The 24,995-nt window shown below is 47.7% G+C and overlaps 1 protein-coding gene across 3 annotated transcripts in view; it reads left to right on the top strand.

Annotated features, from left to right (window-relative positions):
• The window catches only part of LOC126108851 (alpha-mannosidase 2), an 880,291-nt gene that overhangs the window by 118,570 nt on the left and 736,726 nt on the right, over window positions 1-24,995 (top strand). For 2 of the 3 annotated variants that reach the window (XM_049914219.1, XM_049914218.1), the window contains exons 1-2: window positions 2,457-2,751; window positions 13,306-13,746. In XM_049914219.1, the coding sequence (XP_049770176.1) occupies window positions 2,665-2,751; window positions 13,306-13,746 (528 nt within the window). In that variant the 5' untranslated portion in view covers window positions 2,457-2,664. Of the gene's footprint in view, window positions 1-2,456; window positions 2,752-13,305; window positions 13,747-24,995 lie in introns of those variants that run through there. The other variant, XM_049914220.1, reaches the window with a different exon arrangement.

The raw sequence follows: 24,995 nt of genomic DNA on the forward strand, positions 1-24,995 counted from the left end.
GTTCTGACGGTCCAGGCGAGGCGTAAAGCTTTGTGTCATGCATCAAGGGTACAAGAGTGGGCCTTCGGCTCCGAAAACCCATATTGATGATGTTTCGTTGAATGGTTCGCACGCTGACACTTGTTGATGGCCCTGCACTGAAATGTGCAGCATTTTTTGCGGGAGGGTTGCACTTCTGTCACGTTGAGTGATTCTCTTCAGACGTCGTTGGTCCCGTTCTTGCACGATCTTTTTCCGGCCGCGGCCGTCGGCCGTTTCATATTTTATCGGATTCCTGATATTCACGGTACACTCGTGAAATTCCCACTTCATCGCTACCTCGGAGATGTTGTGTCCCATCGCTCGTGCGGCGACTATAACACCACGTTCAAACTCACTTAAGTCTTGGTAACCTACTATTGTAGCAGCAGTTATCGTTCCAACACTTGCGCCAGACACTTGTTGTCTTATACAGGGTGTTACAAGAAGGTACGGCCAAACTTTCAGGAAACATTCCTCACACACAAAGAAAGAAAATCTGTTATGTGGACATGTGTCCGGAAACGCTTACTTTCCATGTTAGAGCTCATTTTATTGCTTCTCTCACACAGCAACAGAACGTACGAGCGTGACTTCAATCACTTTGTTACAGGAAATGTTCCAAATGTCCTCCGTTAGCGAGGATACGTGCATCCACCCTCCGTCGCACGGAATCCCTGATGCCCTGATGCAGCCCTGGAGAATGGCGTATTGTATCACAGCCGTCCACAATACGAGCACGAAGAGTCTCTACATTTGGTACCGGGGTTGCGTAGACGAGAGCTTTCAAATGTCCCCATAAATGAAAGTGAAGAGGGTTGAGGTCAGGAGAGCGTGGAGGCCACGGAATTGGTCCGCCTCTACCAATCCGTCGGTCACCGAATCTGTTGTTGAGAAGCGTGCGAACACTTCAACTGAAATGTGCAGGAGCTCCATCGTGCATGAACCACATGTTGTGTCGTACTTGTAAAGGCACATGTTCTAGCAGCACAGGTAGAGTATCCCGTATGAAATCGTGATAACGTGCTCCATTGAGCGTAGGTGGAAGAACTTGGGGCCCAATCAAGACATCATCAACAATGCCTGCCCAAACGTTCACAGAAAATCTGCGTTGATGACGTGATTGCACAATTGCGTGCGGATTCTCGTCAGCCCACACATGTTGATTGTGAAAATTTACAATTTGATCACGTTGGAATAAAGCCTCATCCGTAAAGAGAACATTTGCACTGAAATGAGGATTGACACGTTGTCGGATGAACCATTCGCAGAAGTGTACCCGTGGAGGCCAATCAGCTGCTGATAGTGCCTGCATACGCTGTACACGGTACGGAAACAACTGGTTCTCCCGTAGCACTCTCCATACAGTGACGTGGTCAACGTTACCTTGTACAGCAGCAACTTCTCTGACGCTGACATTAGGGTTATCGTCAACTGCACGATGAATTTCCTCGTCCATTGCAGGTGTCCTCGTCGTTCTAGGTCTTCCCCAGTCGCGAGTCAGAGGCTGAAATGTTCCGTGGTCCCTAAGACGCCGATCAATTGCTTCGAACGTCTTCCTGTCGGGACACCATCGTTCTGGAAATCTGTCTCGATACAAACGTACCGCGCCACGGCTATTGCCCCGTGCTAATCCGTACATCAAATGGGCATCTGCCAACTCCGCATTTGTAAACTTTGCACTGACTGCAAAACCACGTTCGTGATGAACACTAACCTGTTGATGCTACGTACTGATGTGCTTGATGCTAGTACTGTAGAGCAATGAGTCGCATGTCAACACAAGCACCGAAGTCAACATTACCTTCCTTCAATTGGGCCAACTGGCGATGAATCGAGGAAGTACAGTACATACTGACGAAACTAAAATGAGCTCTAACATGGGAATTAAGCATTTCCGGACACATGTCCACATAACATCTTTGTGTGCTAGGCGCTCAGTCCGGAACCGCGGGACAGCTACGGTCGCAGGTCCGAATCCTGCCTTGGGCATGGATGTTTGCGATGTCCGTAGGTTAGTTAGGTTTAAGTAGTTCTAAGTTCTAGGGGACTGATGACCACAGATGTTAAGTCCCATAGTGCTCAGAGCCATTTGAACCATTTATTTTTCTTTGTGTGTGAGGAATGTTTCCTGAAAATTTGGCCGTATCTTTTTGTAACACCCTGTATAGACGTTGCAGTGCCGTATTCTGCCTGTTTACATATGTCTGTATTTGAATACGCATGCCTATACCAGCTTCTTTGGCGCTTCAGTGTATATACAGGATCTGAAAGGAGAGTGTGTGTCTGTCTAGAGCGTGGCGCCTCAGCTTCCCTGACGTAATCAGTGTTGACCCCAGGGTCGGGAGATCGTGGCAGAGCAGCAGATATCTCTCAACGGCCCAGTTGTTTTTGTCCTCGGCAGCCGGACAGCTGTTGCTTATTTTGCGAGGAGTCGCTTGACGCTAGGCCGGGCCTTCGTCGTGTGCAGTGTAGTCTGCAGTGGGCAGCCGGTACTGCTGGCGAGCGGATGTCGCTCGGCTGTCTCGCTGTTTACCTGCTGCTGCAGTTCCGCTGTGAGGTGTGCTCTTTCGCGACTGTTAGTGTCAAGTGTTGTTTACGTGAGTCATCACCGTTCCTATGATGTGAAGGAGAAGAATAACTGCAATGGAAACATACCCACAAAGCAGTAGCGTCAAAATTGAATTTTCGAAGGATAACGAGAAGCTAGCAGCCTCAGAAATGAGGTATTGGGTAAGTACCTTTCTCAAACTTACTATATTATAAGGAGCTGTCCCGTGAGGCGCGATCGACTATTTGGAACCATCTAAACGGAGTTATACACTATGCGATCAAAAGTATCCGGACACCCTCAAAGACATACGTTTTTCATATTAGGTGCACTGTGCTGCCACCTACTGCCAGGTACTCCATATCAGCGACCTCAGCAGTCATTAGACATGGTGAGAGAGCAGAATGGGGCGCTCCGCGAAACTCACGGATTTCGAACGTGGTCAGGTCATTGGGTGTCATTCCTGTCATACGTCTGTACGCGAGATTTCCGCACTCCTAAACATCCCTACGTCCACTGTTCCCGATGTGATAGTGAAGTGGGAACTTGAACGGACACGTACAGCACAAAAGCGTACAGGCCGACCTCGTCTGGTGACTGACAGAGACTGCCGACAGTTGAAGAGGGTCGTAATGTGTAATAGGCAGACATCTATCCAGGAATTCCAAACTGTATCAGGATCCACTGCAAGTACTATGACAGTTAGGCGGGAGGTGAGAAAACTTGGATTTCACGGTCGAGTGGCTGCTCATAAGCCACACATTACGACGGTAAATGCCAAACGACGCCTCGCTTGGTGTAAGGAGCGTAAACATTGGACGACTGAACAGTGGAAAAACGTTGTGTGGAGTGACGAATCACGGTACACAATGTGGCGATCCGATGGCAGGGTATGGCTATGGCGAATGCCCGGTGAACGTCATCTGCCGGCGTGTGTAGTGCCAACAGTAAAATTCGGAGGCGGTGGTGTTATGGTGTGGTCGTGTTTTTCATAGAGGGCGCTTGCACTCCTTGTTGTTTTGCGTGGCACTACGACAGCACAGGCGTACACAGATGTTTTAAGAACCTTCTTGCTTCCCAATGTTGAAGAGCAATTCGGAGATGGCGATTGCATCTTGCAACACGATCAAGTACTTGTTTCAAGGGGAAAACGTTTGCCGTTGGCTACGGAACCACTGATGATTGTACCCAGGCGTGCACGTCTTCGTCAGAAGCTAAGCAACAGCCACGAATTTCCTTCCTCACGACTCCAAAACTATGGGATCCGCATGGGAAGAAATCTGCACTGTACGCAGAACGTGTATAGGTTTCCCAACGAGACTTATGCAACGTTGTCGGTCCGGCAGCATTCTGTTGCAGGATAACGTGCACTGACATGCAGCCAAGACTGTTCCGAGTATGCTGTGTGAGTTTCGTTTGTTTTAATTTATTGTCTACCGGGACGTGCCCAACAGTTATCTCAATTATGACGATACGAATGTAAGGACAACACAACACCCAGTCCCCAAGGGGAAAAAGTCTCCGACCCGGCCGGTAATCGAACCCGGGCACCATCACTTCGCAATCCGCCGCGAGGTACTAGGCGGACACTGGAAAGTTTCGCTGGGAACCCCTTACACATGCTCCGTACAGTCCCGATCCATCCCCACACGATTTCCATATTTTTTGAATTCCGAAGAAAGCCATTGATGGCCGTCGACTTGCCTCTGACGAAGAGGATTCAATCATGGACGGTTCCGTAGCCAACCTCAAACATTTTTGCAGAATGATATTTTCACTCCGCAGTGGAGTGTGCGCTAATAAGAAACTTCCTGGAAGATTAAAACTGTGTGCCGGACCGAGACTCGAACTTGGGACCTTTGCCTTTCGCGGGCAAGTGCTCTACCATCTGAGGTACCCAAGTAGGACTCACGCCCCGTCCTCACAGCTTACTTTTGTGAGTATGGCCGCGAAAGGCATAGGTCCCGAGTTCGAGTCTCGGTCCGGCACACAGTTTTAATCTTCCAGGAAGTTTCACAAACATTTTTCTATGAAGACGCTGGCGTCTTGTCTCACGGTGGGATAAATGTATTAACAAATACGGCGATTGCATTTGAAATGACAAACAGTTTCCTTACTTTTCTTCTACCTGTCTCGTTTGCGTTTGATTGCCTCTTAGTAAAAAATCTACGGTTTATTTCAAAATTTGCTCTTAGCTAGTTTACGAACGTGTTGTTCCGGAGTCTTCACGAAACTTTCATATGGCTCTAAGCACTATGGGACTTAACATCTGAGGTCATCAGTCCCCTAGACTTAGAACTACTTAAACTTAACTAACGTAAGGACAGTACACACATCCATGCCCGAGGCAGGATTCGAACCTGTGGTCGTAGCAGCCGCGTGGTTCAGGACAGAAGCGCCTAGAACCGCTCGGCCACTGCGGCCGGCTCAGGAAACTTTGGCTTCCGGATTTGTACGAACTTTCTCTCATCGCGTAGGCAACTTGACGAATTATAACATCAAAGTGTTTAACATGCGGTGTGACAATAATTAAAGATCCACTTTGGAAACGCTGCAGAAAGAGAACCACTGCTCAGAGTGGCGTCAAATTTGAGCAGCATGTTATTGACGCAGGGGAAATGTGATGCAGGGAAAAAAAGAAAAAAAAAGTCAATTTTTCCAATAGAACGTACATGGGGTCCGCTAGAAATGATACATGAGTCGCAATACGGAAGGTACGGTTTGAGCTGCACGTTACACCATTCCTAGTCTTCACCATGCATGGAGGCACAAGTTCGGTGGTCAACATTTGTGGCACTCTTAGGTGAGCCCATCCACCACGGCAAGGTCGTACCACATCGGATGGGAAAATTCTCCCTGAAGCCAAAAACCGCACAAAAAGCGGTCAAAATTCGATTAAAGACAAAATGACACTACTTTTTAATTGTCCTGAGGCCAATAAATGCATAAAAATCAAAATGGCATGCGTTTGAAATTGCAGTGAGACTGACGGAAGTCATGAAACTTTCTGGCAGATTAAAACTGTGTGCCAGAAGGAGACTAGAACTCGGGACCTTTGCCTTTCGCGGGCAAGTGTTCTATCAACTGAGCTACCCAAGCACGACTCACGCCCCGTCCTCACAGCTTTACTTCTGCCAGTACCACGTCTCCTACCTTCCAAACTTTACAGAAGCTCTCCTGCGAACCTTGCAGAACTGGCACTCCTGAAAGAAAGGATATTGCGGAGACATGGCTCAGCCACAGCCTGGGGGATGTTCCCAGAATGAGATTTTCACTCTGCAGCGGAGTGTGCGCTGATATGAAACTTTCTGGCAGATTAAAACTGTGCGCCGGACCGAGACTCGAACTCGGGACCTTTGCCTTTCGCGGGCGAAGTTGGTAGAGCACTTGCCCGCGAAAGGCAAAGGTCCCGAGTTCGAGTCTCGGTCCGGCACACAGTTTTAATCTGCCAGAAAGTTCAAATGGCTCTGAGCACTATGGGACTTAACTTCTATGGTCATCAGTCCCCTAGAACTTAGAACTACTTAAACCTAACTAACCTAAGGACATCACACACATCCATGCCAGAGGCAGGATTCGAACCTGCGACCGCAGCGGTCGCGCGGTTCCAGACTGTAGCGCCTTTAACCGCTTGGCCACCCCAATCTGCCAGAAGGTTTCATATCAGCGCACACTCCGCTGCAGAGTGAAAATCTCAATCTGACGGAAGTCATGTTCAATATGCTGCTCACCGTTTCCTGACACAAGTTAAAATCAAGTAACAGCATATTTCACAACAGTTGCAAGTATTTCGGGGGTCGCGATCGGAGTGCGTCGCGCAGTGCGTGCCTTCAGTTCAGCTACGTTCGTAAACTGGAGCAGTGAACACGACGTGTTCGGGCGTAAGCGCCGGCGCGCGAGTCGGGAACGAGAGAGCAGAGAGGGCTGTCTAGAAGTCAGCCCATAGAACGCTGGCCGACCGTTCTCCAGGACGACAACGGGTCAGCAGCGGCCTCTGTGTGAGGAGGACATAAGCGCCGTGCTCGACTGGTCGCGGACCGGTCGAAGAGAAACTTGAATACCGGCGACCTGAATACAAGCGTCAACTGTATTACTTCACTTGTATTGGAATTGTACGAGGATTGGAACTTAAATAGGGGCAACTACACTCCTGGAAATTGAAATAAGAACACCGTGAATTCATTGTCCCAGGAAGGGGAAACTTTATTGACATATTCCTGGGGTCAGATACATCACATGATCACTCTGACAGAACCACAGGCACATAGACACAGGCAACAGAGCATGCACAATGTCGGCACTAGTACAGTGTATATCCACCTTTCGCAGCAATGCAGGCTGCTATTCTCCCATGGAGACGATCGTAGAGATGCTGGATGTAGTCCTGTGGAACGGCTTGCCATGCCATTTCCACCTGGCGCCTCAGTTGGACCAGCGTTCGTGCTGGACGTGCAGACCGCGTGAGACGACGCTTCATCCAGTCCCAAACATGCTCAATGGGGGACAGATCCGGAGATCTTGCTGGCCAGGGTAGTTGACTTACACCTTCTAGAGCACGTTGGGTGGCACGGGATACATGCGGACGTGCATTGTCCTGTTGGAACAGCAAGTTCCCTTGCCGGTCTAGGAATGGTAGAACGATGGGTTCGATGGCGGTTTGGATGTACCGTGCACTATTCAGTGTCCCCTCGACGATCACCAGTGGTGTACGGCCAGTGTAGGAGATCGCTCCCCACACCATGATGCCGGGTGTTGGCCCTGTGTGCCTCGGTCGTATGCAGTCCTGATTGTGGCGCTCACCTGCACGGCGCCAAACACGCATACGACCATCATTGGCACCCAGGCAGAAGCGACTCTCATCGCTGAAGACGACACGTCTCCATTCGTCCCTCCATTCACGCCTGTCGCGACACCACTGGAGGCGGGCTGCACGATGTTGGGGCGTGAGCGGAAGACGGCCTAACGGTGTGCGGGACCGTAGCCCAGCTTCATGGAGACGGTTGCGAATGGTCCTCGCCGATACCCCAGGAGCAACAGTGTCCCTAATTTGCTGGGAAGTGGCGGTGCGGTCCCCTACGGCACTGCGTAGGATCCTACGGTCTTGGCGTGCATCCGTGCGTCGCTGCGGTCCGGTCCCAGGTCGACGGGCACGTGCACCTTCCGCCGACCACTGGCGACAACATCGATGTACTGTGGAGACCTCACGCCCCACGTGTTGAGCAATTCGGCGGTACGTCCACCCGGCCTCTCGCATGCCCACTATACGCCCACGCTCAAAGTCCGTCAACTGCACATACGGTTCACGTCCACGCTGTCGCGGCATGCTACCAGTGTTAAAGACTGCGATGGAGCTCCGTATGCGACGGCAAACTGGCTGACACTGACGGCGGTGGTGCACAAATGCTGCGCAGCTAGCGCCATTCGACGGCCAACACTGCGGTTCCTGGTGTGTCTGCTGTGCCGTGCGTCTGATCATTGCTTGTACAGCCCTCTCGCAGTGTCCGGAGCAAGTATGGTGGGTCTGACACACCGGTGTCAATGTGTTTTTTTTTCCATTTCCAGGAGTGTATTTATTCACAACCGATACAAAAGAGTTACATATTTGCACCTGTCGCTGTCCTCCAAAGTAGTCACCAGCGCTGTGTAGAACCCGTTGCCAGCGATGTGGAAGGCGTAGTATACCGTTAGCAGAGCCTGTCCTGTTGATGGTGCGAATGGAGCGGTCTACTGCCTGTCGAATCTCTGCAACAGTTCTGAAGCGAATGCCACGAAGTGGTTCCTTTATCTTCGGAATCGAATCAAGCATCACGATGGGTTCCGCATGACTTGGCGGAAATGCAGAAATGGAAACGTTACGACGCTGCTCAGACGCACTTGGAGCGCTATGAGCCGAAGGAGAGGCTTTCTTACGCCGTATCGTAACACTGGATGAGACATGGGCCACATCGTACGAGCCACAACTGAAACGCCGATCCAGCGAGTGGCGTCATTATGGGTCGCCGCGAAGGTCGAAAGTGCGTCAGAGCCCCTGTATGGTGAAAGTTATGGTGATTCTCGTGTACGGCTGTGATGGTGTTATCCTAACGCATTACGTTCCTCCACGGCAGACCGTCATTGCACAGTATTGCTGTTCGTTTTTGGAGAATCACCTGCGACCAGCTTTGCGAAAGAAGCGGCGACACTTTCTGCGTAAACCACCCATCGTTTTGCACGACAATGCGCGGGCGCATACAGCGCAGGCTGTGGCTGCTCTGTTCGGCAGATGGGATTGGGAAGTGAATTTGATCGTGGTGTTATAGTCGCCGCACGAGCGATGGGACACAGCATCTGCGAGGTAGCGATGAAGTGCGGATTGTCCCGTAACCATTTCACGAGTGTACCGTGAATATCAGGAATCCGGTTGTGGTGTCACCGCCAGACACCACACTTGCTAGGTGGTAGCCTTTAAATCGGCCGCGGTCCGTTAGTATACGTCGAACCCGCGTGTCGCCACTATCAAGTGATTGCAGACCGAGCGCCGCCACACGGCAGGTCTAGAGAGACTTCCTAGCACTCGCCCCAGTTGTACAGCCGACTTTGCTAGAGATGGTTGACTGACAAATTACGCTCTCATTTGCCGAGATGATAGTTAGCATAGCCTTCAGCTACGACCTAGCAAGGCGCCATTACCAGTTACTATTGATGCTGTAAAACATGTACCGTCAAGAGCGATGTTCACCAATTATGGATTAAAGTTAAGTATTCCAGCAGCTACGTACGTTTTTTGCTAGTATAAATTCCTTGTCCTGTTCCAGACCTCACGCCAGCCTGCGTGTGCTTAAACGCGTGTCTTTCGGCTTCCTCATAGTGGGTTGGCTGTCTTGCCAATCCACAACACCGGTAAAACATGAAATCTCCGACATCGGTGCGGCCGAAAAAAGATCCTGCAAGAACAGGACCAACGCCGACTGAAGAGAATCATTCAACGTGACAGAAGTGCAACCCTCCCGCAAAAATGCTGCACATTTCAGTGTTGGGCGAATTAACAAGTGTCAGCGTGCGAACCATTCAACGGAACATCATCGATATGGGTTTTCGGAGCCGAAGGCCCACTCTTGTACCCTTGATGCATGACACAAAGCATTACGCCTCGCCTGGACCGTCAGAACCGACATTGGACTGTAGATGACTGGAAACATGTTGCCTCTTCGGACGAATCTCGTTTTAAATTGTATCGAGTGGATGGATGTGTACGGCTATGGAGACAGCCTCATGAATCCATAGACCCTGCATATCAGTAGGAGACTGTTCAAGTTAGTGGAGTCTCTGTATTGCTGTGGGGCGTGTGTAGTTTGAGTGGTATGGGACCCCTGATACGTCTAGCTACGACTCTAGCAGGTGACAAGTACCTAAGAAACATCATCCATATGGGCTGTTGGAGCCGAAGGGCCACGCGTGTACCCTTGGTGACTGCACTAACACAAGGCTTTACGCCTCGCCTGGAACCGCCAACACCAACATTGAACTCTAGATGACTGGAAACACGTTGCCTGGTCAGGCGAGCCTCGTTCGAAATTGTATCGAGATGTACGGGTATGGAGACAAACTCATAAATCTATGGACGCTGCATGTTAGCAGGGGACTGTTCAACTGGTGGAGGCTACAGAATGGTGTGAGGCGTGTGCAGTTGGAGTGATATGGGAGCCTTGATACGTCTACACATGACTCTTGACAGGTGGCACGTACGTAAGCATCCTGTCTGATTACCTGCATCCATTCATGTCCACTGTGCATTCCGACGGGCAATTCCAGCAGGACAATGCGACACCCCACACATCCATAATTGCTGCAGAGTCGCTCCAGGAACACTCTTCTGAGTTTAAACTCTTCCACTGGCCACCAAACACCCCAGACCTGAACATTATTGAGCATATCTGGGATGCCTTGCAACGTGCTGTTCAAAAGAGATCTCAACCCCGTCGTGCTCTTACGGATTTATGGACAGCCATGCAGGATTCATGGTGTCAGTTCCCTCCAGCACTACTTCAGACATTAGTCGAGTCCATGCCACGTCCTGTTGCCGCACTTCTTCGTTCTCGCGGGAACCCTACACGATATTAAACAGGTGTACCAGTTTCTTTGGCTCTTCAGTGTTGTTCAGTAATTAATTGTCACCCTGCATATACCACTGCTGATGGGAGTACCCGACAGCTAGAAACTGCGGGGTGGTATCGGTGAAAAATTAATTATTGTGGCATAGAGACATACGTTCGGTGTCTTCTCCACTCACTTGGTTTTTAATTCAGCAAGTGGACGAGGGAAACGTTGCAGCAGCAAAGACCAAGTTTTGTGTAGAATGCACGTATTGCGTGCTGAGGACAATAGTCTTGTAGTATACTTCCATAAAACTTCGATTTGACGGAACTATAGGCACAAATACCTTTTGCTCGACCTCTATGGAAGCAGTGGTCTGGAAGTACGTACAGTTCCTTTTGCATCGTGTATTGCGGCTATTTGCGTGATGGGTGCAATCACGGAGGGTCGGTAAGAGCATGAAATAAATTTTTCGTGGGGTAGGCAATTTTGTGAGTCGAACTGAGACGAGTCGTATGAAAAAAAAATCCTGCCGGATGCCTGCAAGTAGTCGCGCGCTGCCACACACCGAGTCTCTAGCAAATAAAATGGGTTCATACGTGATATGATAATGATATCTCACATGATACATGTCTCACCTGATACCAAAATGAAATTTATAGTTTCCTTTATAACTTCCTCACACCGGAAGTTTGTACAAAATCCAATAGAACGCATATTCATGAGCGACAAAGATTTTCCTTACATGGAAACAGTTTCACACCTCCTACAGCATTTTATTTTTTATCTCGCAGTACTTTTATGTTTTCACGATGAAATATGTATCACATGCAGCAGTTAAATCCGAGAATGTTATAGATTATTTTCAGTGCAAATATAGGGTGTTCCATTGATCGTAACCGGGTCAAATATCACACGAAATAAGCACCAACAAAAAAAAAAAAAAAAAAAAAATTACAAAGAACGAAACTCGTCTAGCTTGAGGGGGGAAACCAGATGGCGCTATGGTTGGTCCGCTAGATGGCGCTCCCATAGCTCAAACGGATTTCAACTACATTTTTTAAAAATAGGGACCCCCATTTTTTATTACATATTCGTGTAGTACGTAAAGAAATATGAATGTTTTAGTTGGACCACTTTTTTCCCTTTGTGATAGATGGCGCTGTAATAGTGACAAACACATGGCTCACAATTTTAGATGAACAGTTGCTAAAAGACTGTAGGTTTTATAAATTAAACCACAGAACGTAGGTACGTTTGAAAATTTTGTTTCGGTTGTTCCAATGTGATACATGTACCTTTGTAAACTTATCATTTCTGAGAACGCATGCTGTTACACCGTGATTACCTGTAAATACCACATTAATGCAATAAATGCTCAAAACGATGTCCGTCAACCTCTGTGCATTTGGCAATACGTGTAACGACATTCCTCTCAACAGCGAGTAGTTCGCCTTCCGTAATGTTCGCACATGCATTGACAATGCGGTGGCGCATGTTTCAGGCATTGTAGGTGGATCACGATAGCAAATATCGTTCAACTTTCCCCACAGAAAGAAATCCGGGGACGTCAGATCTGGTGAAGCGGCATTGAATAGCATATTTCATGACAGGTGGATTCGTCATCGAAGCACCATACCGTGGCCAGGACGTTCACCGGATGTGACGTCTCCGGATTTCTTTCTGTGGGGAAAGTTGAACGATATTTGCTATCGTGATCCACCGACAACGCCTGACAACATACGTCAGCGCATTGTCCATGCATGTGCGAACATTACCGAAGGCGAACTACTCGCTGTTGAGAGGATTGTCGTTACACGTATTGCCAAATGCATTGAGGTTGACGGACATCATTTTGAGCATTTATTCCATAAATGTGGTATTTACAGGTAATCCCGGTGTAACAGCATGCGTTCTCAGAAATGATACGTTCACAAAGGTACATGTATCACATTGGAACAACCGAAATAAAATGTTCAAACGTACCTACGCTCTGTATTTTAATTTTAAAAAACCTACCTGTTACCAACTGTTCGTCTAAATTTGTGAGCCATATGTTTGTGACTATTACAGCGCCATCTACCACAAAGTGACAAAAGTGGCCTAACTAAAACATCCATATTTCTTTACGTACTAAACGAATATGTAATAAAAAATGGAGGTTCCTATTTTAAAAAACGCAGTTAATATCCGTTTGACCTATGGCAGCGCCATCTGGCGGGCCAACCATAGCGCTATCTGGTTTCCCCCTTCAAGCTAGACGAGTGTCGTTCTTTGTAGTTTTTCGTTTGCTGCTTATTTCGTGAAATATTTGGCCCGGCCACTATCAGTGGACCACCCTGTATATCGGTGGTACTGTTTTATGCAAGACGGAAGTAAACATTTGCTTTTTTTGTAACACCTGGCAAGGATTTTTTTATTTTTTAAAAATTACATCATAATGATTTAGACTAAAATTGTATATGTCTAATATTTTTTTCGGAAGTTTTAGTAGCATTTGAAATTACCACTGACTGGCAATGCTGTGAGCCGGTGAGATGTCGTTGTGGTGGCTATTTTCGTGACGGCCAGGGACGCCACAGTGTCGGTATTAGTTGCAGAAGCAGGTTGTGGCCTGCCGGTGGCCGAGTGTGCGTTACATGGAATGCGTGTGTGTGTTTCAGAGCGTGGCGGTCGCGATGCTGAAGGCGCTGCGCCGACGGCCGGTGCGGTTCGCGGCGCTGGCCGCCGCCGTGGCCGTGGCGCTGCTGTGCCTCTACTACCGCAACATGGCCGCCGCGGGGGAGTCCCCGGCGCCGGCGCCCCTGGCGGCCGCGGGCCGAAGCTCGGCGCAGGGCGGGCCGCGCGAACCGCTGCCCCAGCAGCAGCCGCAGCAACAGCAGCTGCAGCAGGGAGGCGGCGGCGGCGGCGACGACAGGGAGGAGGACAACGAGGTGCTGCCGCAGCCGCCGGGGGCCGGGGGCGGCGAGCCGCCCCCCGCGCTCCAGCCCCCGGAGGCGGACGACCTGCCCGACGCCGTCGTCAGCCGCGACAACTGCCCCGCGCTCGTCGTCGCCGACGCGGACGTCGACACCTCGGAGCAGTTCCGCAAGTTCGAGTTCCAGGTCAGTCGCACGCGCTGCCCCTTCCCAGTCGGCGTGCAGCCGCAGACGGAGAAACAGTCATAAATTAATTTTTTATTGAACCCGCCAATAATAGGGCCATTCGGGGCTAGTGCCCTGTCACATCTAACCAGGCATTCTGCATAATATTCATTACATACAGTACGATTAGCATCATATAAGTTACACATAATATAGGATCAGACATTCGAATATTACAGTAGTCAGATATAAACACACAATTTACATTCCTCTACGAGAAGTGCAACAAGGAAAATAACTTCCCGGAACGTGCGCCTAAACCAGAAATGCCTAAGAATTCGGTCCGCGAGCCGCAGTCTGGGGCCCTATTCTGTATCGTTCGTACCGATCGGTGTAGTAGGTTAGTCTCGGTAGTGACGTCATTTTCGGTTCTCTATCGAAATATCCTATTCAGTAAGCTTCTCAGACCTGTTACCGAACGGTCCTCTCACCGATTTTACGACAATTGTACCGAGAGGTTTTGGATTTCGGTGTCGCCCTGTCGATCGGTGAGCTGTCGTTTATGTACACATATAATTTTTTACTTTAAACATATTTAGTGGTTTTAGCTTTGGATTTACTGATTCTGTTACTAAAGAATCACCAGAGGACACATCTGGTTGGAAAGTGAGTTCATAATAGACTATTTTCATTTCTTAGAAATATGGTTGGGTTAGGTTGTTACTGTGACAGATAACATAAAAAAAAACGTTTTCAGTCAATATTCTCTCAAAATACGTGTTATTTTTATGCACATAAGAGTTAAAAGATAATTGAATATCAAGACATCGGCTCTGTTTACGTATATTTCATGAGTGTGAACTGAGGTTCCTAGTGACTTTGTGTACTTTTTCCCACAAATCGTTAGGTTCGTAATTATCGAAACGTGTTTACAACTTTCAAGTAACAATGGAAAGCAATTATGTGAAGCCTGATATTGGAAACCGTCGAAACTATCACTCATTAATGACTTGCTCAGCACCGTTTGGGAACATCAGCCTACGTTTCTCTACAGAATAATACGAGAATTGAGCTCTTTGTTTCTGTTGTTTGTCGTGGCTAAGTGGTTAGCGCGCGGGAGTGTCATACGAAAGGGGCGGGTTCGTCCACGGATAGGTGCAAAAAAGATTTTTTCTCCTCTTCATATATGCAACACGTTCTGAGACACCGTTATTCGTGTAAGTTAAGATTTTTCTGTAATATTCGTTATTACTTAATGTAAGAGCGAACTTCCTCAGTAATGATTTCGTGATTTCTGTGTGCTTAAAAAAAGAAATACGAAATTGCTGGGGACGAAATTACTGTGAGTGAAACAACCGACAGTCACCTTTATATTTTTTCTTGTCAGAAATAATTCATCATTTTTTCCGAATATGTAGCGATTTCCGAGTATCCGGTTAGGCAGGAATCTAAGAGCACAACTTAAAATTACTGGGAATGTAACTAGCAGCAGTCATCTTCATAATCTTGCTTGTCACAAGTATTTATCTGCGATCGAATCCTCAACGACAGTAGACAGAGATGAAAGATCTCTGCCGTAACATTTTTAGGCTGTAGCACCATATACGAAACATTTTCATTCATGAGATGCACGTTATAAACTTCGACGAACTGCAGGAGCTCTCGAAAATGCCCTTTCTTTTTTTTCCAGTTTTGTTTTTAGGACCCAAATTGTTGCGTATCATATAGGGAAGTGGGCTACATAATCATTTGGATCTCTAGGAGCGAGTTATAACCACATTCTGTTATCTTCTTATTCTTTGAATCAATTTTTCGGGTGTTTTTATAGATGTGGTACTACAATGTGGTAATACAATGTGGTGCTACACACTATTCCCAACTCATTTTCCGAAACGTTAAATCCAAAACACGATGTCAGTGCGAATGAGAGAATAAGGTGACATAATGCGGAATTTGCACCAATATGAAGAATACAGTCAAATACGCTATCGTTATTATGCATGCATGGAAACACTCAGTCGGGGAAACTGTAAAAATTTCTATCCATGTCAGCTGAGAATCATGGAAATGATTATACTGCGCCTGAAACTGTTGAGGAGGAGGCAAGGGGGATGAAGGTGGGCACGTTAGCTCGATGGAATGCGGCGTCATGCGTTATGGCGACGTAAACGCAGTTTTCGCTACTGCGAAGAATAGCGCGCCTGTGTTGTCTGCTAGTCGCTTTGTTTTCGTGGCGCTGTGCTCGCTGCAGTGCGCATGCGCGGATCTGCGGCCGCTTGCTTCTGATTGGCTTGCGCGACGCGAACAGACAACAGCGCTTCGGCTCTCCAGACCCGAACGGTATCGCTACCGAAATGCATACTGAATAGTGCAGGGGCTCTGATTCGAGTACTAGACCGTTCGGTGCTCTTGAGTACCGAAAGGATCGGCACAACGGCGAAAAGATATAGAATAGGCACCCTGTCTCGCGTTCCGTAGCTCACAGCCGAGCCGCACACTTCCTCCACTGTCACACGACAGTGGAGGAAATAAATGTGTGACTAGGATAGACCGTTCGCCGGATGCAAGTCTTTCGATTTGACGCCACTTGGGCGATTTGCGCGTCGGTGGGGATGAAATGATGATGAGTAGGATAACACAACACCCAGTCCCTGAGCGGAGAAAATCTCCGACCCAGCCGGGAATCGAACCCAGGCCCTTAAGATTCACATTCTGTTGTGCTGACCACATTTTTTTTCTTTGTTTTAATCGTTGTGTTTGGTCGTTGTGGACGTCACATGACATACGTTCGAAGTTCGTTTCTTGATCCTTCCACTGATTTTTTATTACAGAGGCCACCCATCTCTCTGACCGAACACGCCGAGCTACTGTGCCGGCATCCAGTCAGCTACCGGGGACGAACTGCTGTCTGAGCTAAGGATGGGAAGAGGGATTGACTGTGAACGCGCAGAACTTAGATGGCAGTGCAGTTTCACTGCCTGTGACTTGGTTTCGTATTTATCAGTAACATAGATGACAAACGAAAAAATTTTCAGTATTATTTTTAGCGCACTCAAGGCCAAATATATTCGTAATTTTTATCTGGTGCAAACTATCGGCATACAGTCAGATACAGTCAGTTTCGCACATCGTCACATTCAGGTTGCTACATAATCATCATTTACTTAATTTTATTATCGAAAGAAGGTTTTTATGCAAATATGTTGATCAAAATATTTTAGCAGGTCTGCAACCTCATTAAGGAGCTATATATTTATATGGATATGGTGTCTGTTCTTTCTGACATGTCCGAAAGAACAGACACCATTGATGACCTGCAGCCGCCTAGAAGGAAATAGGAATTATATTAATACCTTCAGCTGCTGATGGGCGTTGATATATATCAACGGGGGCCGTAAAAATTGTGTGCCCTTCTTCAGCCATGACCTTCTTCTTCTGTGCGGGTGCGCATATATTCCCCGAACTCTTACGGGACTTGGTAAGAATGTCTTCCACGAGTAATGAGTGTGTTGGGGTGGGACACTACGGATGTAGTGTGTGGACATACAAGGTGAGAATGTGGGTCTTGCGGGAGGCGTACGAGAGACAGTCCCTGCAGTCGCACTATCCTCTGTGCCCTCGGTGGCTTAGAAGGATAGAGCGTCTGCAGTGTAAGCAGGAGATCCCGGGTTCGAGTCCCGGTCGGGGCACACATTTTCACCTGTCCCCGTTGATACATATCAACGCCCGTCAGCAGCTGAAGGTATTAATATAATTCTAATTTCATTAAGGAGCAGCTTTGCAACGTCACTAATGAGACGTGGAAATTCTACCTGAGGAAAACAATGTAGACATCGTGGGCATAAAAAAAAATTGTCCTTAAAAGGTGAATTACCCTAGACATCGATCAGTTACGTATGTACATGCACGGGGGCACTTTCAACTAAAACAGCAAACAGTCTCAGAAACAAATGTAAGTGTGGCAGAGTCCTGTAAACGTTGAGAAACCTATCCTACTAATTCTTTCAAAGCCAGAATGAATTCTTCAAACCTCACGTTTTCTTTAACACCAGTGACGTTAGGGAAATGGACAGTAATTTTTTTTTTGCAGAATTTGCCCCTCCTGCAGCATGATTTTCTTTTTAAATGCCTCCTCATCAAATCAGAAAGAAGTAGTTTTTCAGCTTGCACTGTGTTATTGCGGCCAATGTGCAGTCAAGTCCAGTTAAAAAGCGAGATGAGCTTTCCATTCCAGATGTTGTGATTTTAGTTCCTGCACTCCTTTGTCCTTCATAAATTCAACAGTAGCGAGCTGTAAATCGAAAATCGTTCCAAGCATAGCCCTTGACATAAACTGCACACTTCGCGGTAATGTAAGCGGTGATCAAAAAGTTCCTGTTCGAAGCTGTACAGTTCAGAATCCATAGGCCAGTCAGGCAAAATCGCCTTGAGGACTGAGGCAATCACACCTGACAGCAGTCGTCGACCCACCATAGTGTTTGGTAAGGGACCAAAGGTGTGATAACCGCGTGGGGCGAGTTCAGGACTACAGAACAGATTCTCGAGTGTAATGGATGCCCCTGATCCTCCCAGATTGACCGGCGCCGTGTCTCCACTCGCGGCCGACACGGAACTTGGTGCAGCATTCCACAACGGTGAAGCGTGAATTTATACTTTCAAAATCCTTTCTTAAAGAATTTACTTTATTTACTAGTGTTTCATCAAGAACATTAACACATTTTAATCACGTTATGTGAGCGTGGAAGTAGTTGACAAAGGGTAACTGATGAAAGAAATTAAATTTTTTTTTCAATAAATGGAAATTTTATTCCTAAAAGACCCCCCCCCTTTTTTTAAAGATTTAAAATTATAATGAGAAGGCACCCTCTAAATATCAAGGTACCATTTATCCAGAGGCAGAAAGAACAATTTTCTTTTTTTATAGTATGAGCTTTCGGGCTGAGAACCTTGCCGCTCCCTTTTAACACGGCCGTAGTCACGACCTCTCACAACAACCTCTGAAAGGCTACACAGGTGCAAATCTGCAACACACCAGATTACTTTAAACTAAAAATTTTAACAACTCACACAAACGCATAAACTATGCACCCCGTAAGAGGGATAGAAATGGTACAATACACTCACATTAAAAATTATTAGACACCGAAAGTGCAACTTGTTTTTAAAAGAACTCTTACGGTGGAAGGGTGGCAACTTTATATACTAAAATGACGATTTAAATAAAATCCATGAAATGCAGTTTTACATAAAATGTCCCAACATGCTCTACATTACACATATACCACCTCTCAAGATGATAGGCAAGATAAAAACATATTTTAGGAATTCGGCCTTTACACCTTAAGCAATAAATTCGTTAACACGGAATCCGACGAACATGACAGAGGCAGCTATTAACGTATGGCAGACCGACCGACAGACAGACAGACACTAACTGCCTAACAAATGCGAACGAGAGACAGACCAGCAACTGGTGACGCCAGACTGACCTAGCCTCACTCCGACTGACCCCCTGATGAGTTTTTTTTTTTTTTCTTTATTGTGATTTCATTCCCCTGCCCCATATGGGCAGGGGAGGGCTGTCAGCAGCACAATCCGCCGCTCTTCAGCCGAGTGACACGACAACTAAAACAAGAATAAAATAATACATACATAAGGAGATAAAAAAGGGGAACATAAAACAGAGTAAGGGGAGAAAATGGAGGTAAAAATACACTGACATGTAGACGTTCATGGGGACACTTAAAAAAGTCACCCGAAAGTTAAAAAACACAGTTGGCGATTCTTAAAACACAGAGAAGACACTGGATGCTCATGCACAGGTTAAAAGTTGGCCACAGTATTAAAAACACTCCGAAACAACACACTTAAAAACCCACTTGGAGCATACACGACGAAGAATAAAACTACCAGGTGGGACCTGCCGAGGGAAAGGTCAGAGAGGGTGGAAAAGGAGGGGAGAGCAAGGGGCAGCTGGGGAAGCGGCGGGATGAAGAGAGGAGGGGCAACCGTGGGTTCACGAAGAGGCAGGAGACACGTGGTGCGGGAGAGGAAAAGGGAAGACAGGGCAGGAGGGAGCGCAGAGTCACTGAAAGAAGGCACAAGAGATGGAGGGGGAGTAGGAGGGGAAATCCGCTCAGAAGGAGGGAGGGGGAGGAGAGGGAGCCCTGAGGAGGAGGCAGGAAGAGGGGGTTAGAGTTGGTAGGAAGGGTAGATGTCAGGGCGAAGCTCATCATCCGGGAGGGGTAGACGGTGGAAGTTGTGTTGGGAAAGGAGATGGAGGGTGTGGAGATGGAGAGAGGGAGGGACACAACGGTAAAGGCGCCGCAACTGGTTGGGAGTGGAAGGGAGACACCAGGGGGTGAGGGGGATCAGGGCGGCGGACAGTATATAGTGTGCGGATGTGTTCAAGGAAAAGGAGAAGGTGGGGGAAGGGGACGAGGTCATAGAGGATGCGCGTGGGGGACGGAAGGCGGATGCGGAAGGCGAGGCGGAGTGCATTGCGTTCGAGGATTTGGAGTGCATTGCGTTCGAGGATTTGGAGGGCTTTATAGAACCGGAGAGGGGCGGAAATCCAAGCGATGCTGGCTTAACAAAGGATGGGGCGGATCATGTATTTGTAGGTGTGAAGGATGGTGGAAGGATGCAGACCCCACATCCGGCCGGACTGGAGTTTCAGGAGGCGGAGGTGGTTGTGAGGTTTGTGTTGGATGGTAAGGAGATGGGGAGTCCAGGTGAGGTGGCGGTCGAGTGTGAGGCCAAGGTACACTCCTGGAAATGGAAAAAAGAACACATTGACACCGGTGTGTCAGACCCACCATACTTGCTCCGGACACTGCAAGAGGGCTGTACAAGCAATGATCACACGCACGGCACAGCGGACACACCAGGAACCGCGGTGTTCGCCGTCGAATGGCGCTAGCTGCGCAGCATTTGTGCACCACCGCCGTCAGTGTCAGCCAGTTTGCCGTGGCATACGGAGCTCCATCGCAGTCTTTAACACTGGTAGCATGCCGCGACAGCGTGGACGTGAACCGTATGTGCAGTTGACGGACTTTGAGCGAGGGCGTATAGTGGGCATGCGGGAGGCCGGGTGGACGTACCGCCGAATTGCTCAACACGTGGGGCGTGAGGTCTCCACAGTACATCGATGTTGTCGCCAGTGGTCGGCGGAAGGTGCACATGCCCGTCGACCTGGGACCGGACCACAGCGATGCACGGATGCACGCCAAGACCGTAGGATCCTACGCAGTGCCGTAGGGGACCACACTGCCACTTCCCAGCAAATTAGGGACACTGTTGCTCCTGGGGTATCGGCGAGGACCATTCGCAACCGTCTCCATGAAGCTGGACTACGGTCCCGCACGCCGTTAGGCCGTCTTCCGCTCACGCCCCAACATCGTGCAGCCCGCCTCCAGTGGTGTCGCGACAGGCATGAATGGAGGGACGAATGGAGACGTGTCGTCTTCAGCGATGAGAGTCGCTTCTGCCTTGGTGCCAATGATGGTCGTATGCGTGTTTGGCGCCGTGCAGGTGAGCGCCACAATCAGGACTGCATACGACCGAGGCACACAGGGCCAACACCCGGCATCATGGTGTGGGGAGCGATCTCCTACACTGGCCGTACACCACTGGTGATCGTCGAGGGGACACTGAATAGTGCACGGTACATCCAAACCGTCATCGAACCCATTGTTCTACCATTCCTAGACCGGCAAGGGAACTTCCTGTTCCAACAGGACAATGCACGTCCGCATGTATCCCGTGCCACCCAACGTGCTCTAGAAGGTGTAAGTCAACTACCCTGGCCAGCAAGATCTCCGGATCTGTCCCCCATTGAGCATGTTTGGGACTGGATGAAGCGTCGTCTCACGCGGTCTGCACGTCCAGCACGAACGCTGGTCCAACTGAGGCGCCAGGTGCAAATGGCATGGCAAGCCGTTCCACAGGACTACATCCAGCATCTCTACGATCGTCTCCATGGGAGAATAGCAGCCTGCATTGCTGCGAAAGGTGGATATACACTGTACTAGTGCCGACATTGTGCATGCTCTGTTGCCTGTGTCTATGTGCCTGTGGTTCTGTCAGTGTGATCATGTGATGTATCTGACCCCAGGAATGTGTCAATAAAGTTTCCCCTTCCTGGGACAATGAATTCACGGTGTTCTTATTTCAATTTCCAGGAGTGTATTTGAGGGTAGGAGTGAGGTGGATAGGAGGGCCATAAATGGTGAGGTAGAAATCATGGAGGCGGAAGGAGCGGGTGGTGCGGCCTGTGATGATCGCCTGGGTCTTGAAGGAGTTGATACGGAGGAACCACTGGTTGCACCAAGTGGTGAATTGGTCAAGGCGGGTTTGGAGGGTACGTTGGGACCGTTGAAGGGTAGGATAAAGGGCTAAGAAGGCGGTGTCATCAGCGAACTGGAGAAGATAGAGGGGGAGGTTTGGGCATATCAGCAGTGTACAGGAGATAGAGGAGAGGGGAAAGGACAGAACCTTGGGGGCCCTGCTGAGCTCATAGCGCCCCTTAAATGCACTTGAACAGGCAACCTTTCCCCTTTCCCACCAGAGGGCGACACCAAAGCTGCGACTGCCACAGCGACGCCACCGCCAGAAACGGAGGGCGACTGCTTCACACTACGCGCTGCGCCGCGCTCTTCAAAACAGCAATTTCTTACCACGGCTCAAACGGTGGTGTTCGTCACACAAGCTGCCCCGTGCACGTTTTTCATTCTCTGTTGGGTGGCTACCCGTGTTCGGCATCCAAGAAAAGAATAACAGCACATCGGTCCTGTTTGCACGTGCTTCGTAATAATATCGCTATAGTTCACGTTTCCATATTTACCGCACACGCATTGGTATGGCACGAAAGCGCTTGCCTGCATGTCGATGCTTACGTACCAGCACTACCTTATCTTCTGCTACTTCACTCACACAGACTGTGTGACCTGCAGAGTTTTTTTTTATTTAATCGAAGTGTTTTGTTGTTCTCAGGTTGGTACACCTTCTAAGCTTTTCACGCCACATAAGCGTGCTCTTTCCCGAATGTACTTCTGACCAAAAAGCGATTCTGGTAGCTGGAGTGCGATGTTTTTGTTAATTATGTCGTTTGCATCCCTGTGGAGATATCTCCATAGCAACTTTCGCCCCTAACACATATTTGTTTATATGTAACTGAGAAGTGAAAACCAGTTTTCATAAATTTGACTAAAAATTTTTTGTAATGCAACGAAAGTTTTTCTTAAAAAAAATTTTCGTCTCTTATTGTACTCCCTTAGGGGGTGAATTTCCAGAAACGTTAAAACTAGTAATTTTTTTTTAAATTTCTACCTCAGAAATCAAGTATAAAGTTTCATACATATGACCTGAAAAAACCTTCAGTAGTTCGCTACTAATTATTTATTTTCAAAAAAACCTTTCACCGTCTATTTGGTCCCCTTCCAAAAGCTATGAAACACGTAATTTTCTTTTCTGACTGAGAAACCAAATACCTATTTTCGTAGTTCCATCTTCCAAATTCCCTTAATAGCATCATATTTTCATAAAGCCTTTAATCCCCTATCTCAGCCCCTTGGGAGTGGAATTTCGGACAATCCCTTCTTAAGCGATGTCTACAGTGTAAGATCCACACTTTCTCCAAACTTCAAGTTTCTGTTCTTAGCGGTTTGGGCTGTGCGATGACGCGTCAGTGAATCGGTCTGACGCTGTGTCACTCTCTTAACAGGTTGAATTTCCGAAAAACAGTGAAAGACGTATTTCTTCATTTCTGTCCGATAAGCGAAATACCAATTGTCGAAGATTTAGCTTCAAAAATACTTTCGCAGTGCACTATTTTCGTGAAACGTTTTATTCCTATGTAACGTCCTTTAGGGATTGAGTTTACAAAAGCAGAGAGATGGTTTTTTTCTATTTCTAATAGAGAAGCCAAATACAAATTTTCATAGATTTAGCGTCAGAAATGCTTGCATAATGAAATATTTCCAGAAAAATTTCATCCCCTATTCCACCTTTATACGAGTTGAATTTCCGAAAAATGTAAAACATGTATTTTTTAATTTCTAACTGAGAAGCCGAATTTAATTTTTCATATGTTTAGTTTTAAAGATAGTTTCATAATAAAATATTTTCATAAAAAATCTCATCTCCTTAGGTGTTCAGTTTCCAGAAACAGTGAAATATGTATTTTTTTTTATTTGTAACTGAGAAGTCTGACAGTAATGTTCCTAGATGTAATGTGTATACCGGAGACCTAGAAACGACGGAGATCCTTCGACCCGCCGTAGCCCTCAGTGGTTCACAACCCCACCACAGGCCACAGCAGTCCACCCACCCCACCGCCGCCCCACACGGAACCCCGTGGGGAACGTCTCATACCAGACGAGTGTAACCCCAAATGTTTGTGTGGTAGAGTAATGGTGGTGTACGCGTATGTGGAGACAGTGTTTGAGACTGAACCTCGGTCTCAACATCACAACTGTAGACCCACGCATTTACCAGCTATGATTCTCTTAAGGAACGTCTCGTTCTCATTTGCGGGGTTCAAAAGCTCTTACAGATTGCGAGGCGAACGTGTTTCTGGTCTTGACTCAAGCTGTGGGACGAACTTGGCGGCAACACGATGCATTCCAAGATGCTGTGTCAGGATTTCTTGACGTGATCCAAGATAAATGTTACATTGTCCTGCAATATCTTGGAGTGAGTCAGTCTTCGATTGGCACGTACGATTTCGTTGACGTTCCTCACATGAGCGTTGTCGGTAGACGTCGAAGGGCGTCCGGAACGAGGTTTGTAACCTCCCCCTCACTTATCGACCTTAATGACAGTGAAAAATTAACCCGCGTGTACCTAATGGAAATTTGGGAAAAGCAATCGTCACCGAAGTTAATCTGTCGGTAAAGAGGGAGGAAAGGGTTACATCTAAATGAAAGGAAAATGCTAATGAAACAGGTGGAAATTAATTTTGAAAAGGGGTAAAGTTAATAAAGAAAGTAAATGTGCGGCCGTTACGTTAACAATTAACTAGCGGTAATTAGATATTTGTGATTTGCGGGAAATTACGGTCGCCAGTCCTAAGGACAATTACTATAGTAACTGAAAAAGAAAGGTTATTACACATATAATTAGCACTAGAAGCGTGGCAACTGAAGGTTGACACGTGTAATATGAAAACTGAAAGTTTGTCAGAAGTAATAAAGTTCGCTTCACTCTGACTTAATTTAGCAAAAGAATTAATAAAACCGGAAAATTGAAACTTAATTTAGTGACTGAAA

This window comes from Schistocerca cancellata, chromosome 11 (genome assembly GCF_023864275.1).
Source record: "Schistocerca cancellata isolate TAMUIC-IGC-003103 chromosome 11, iqSchCanc2.1, whole genome shotgun sequence".
Classification (NCBI taxonomy): Eukaryota; Metazoa; Arthropoda; class Insecta; order Orthoptera; family Acrididae; genus Schistocerca; species Schistocerca cancellata.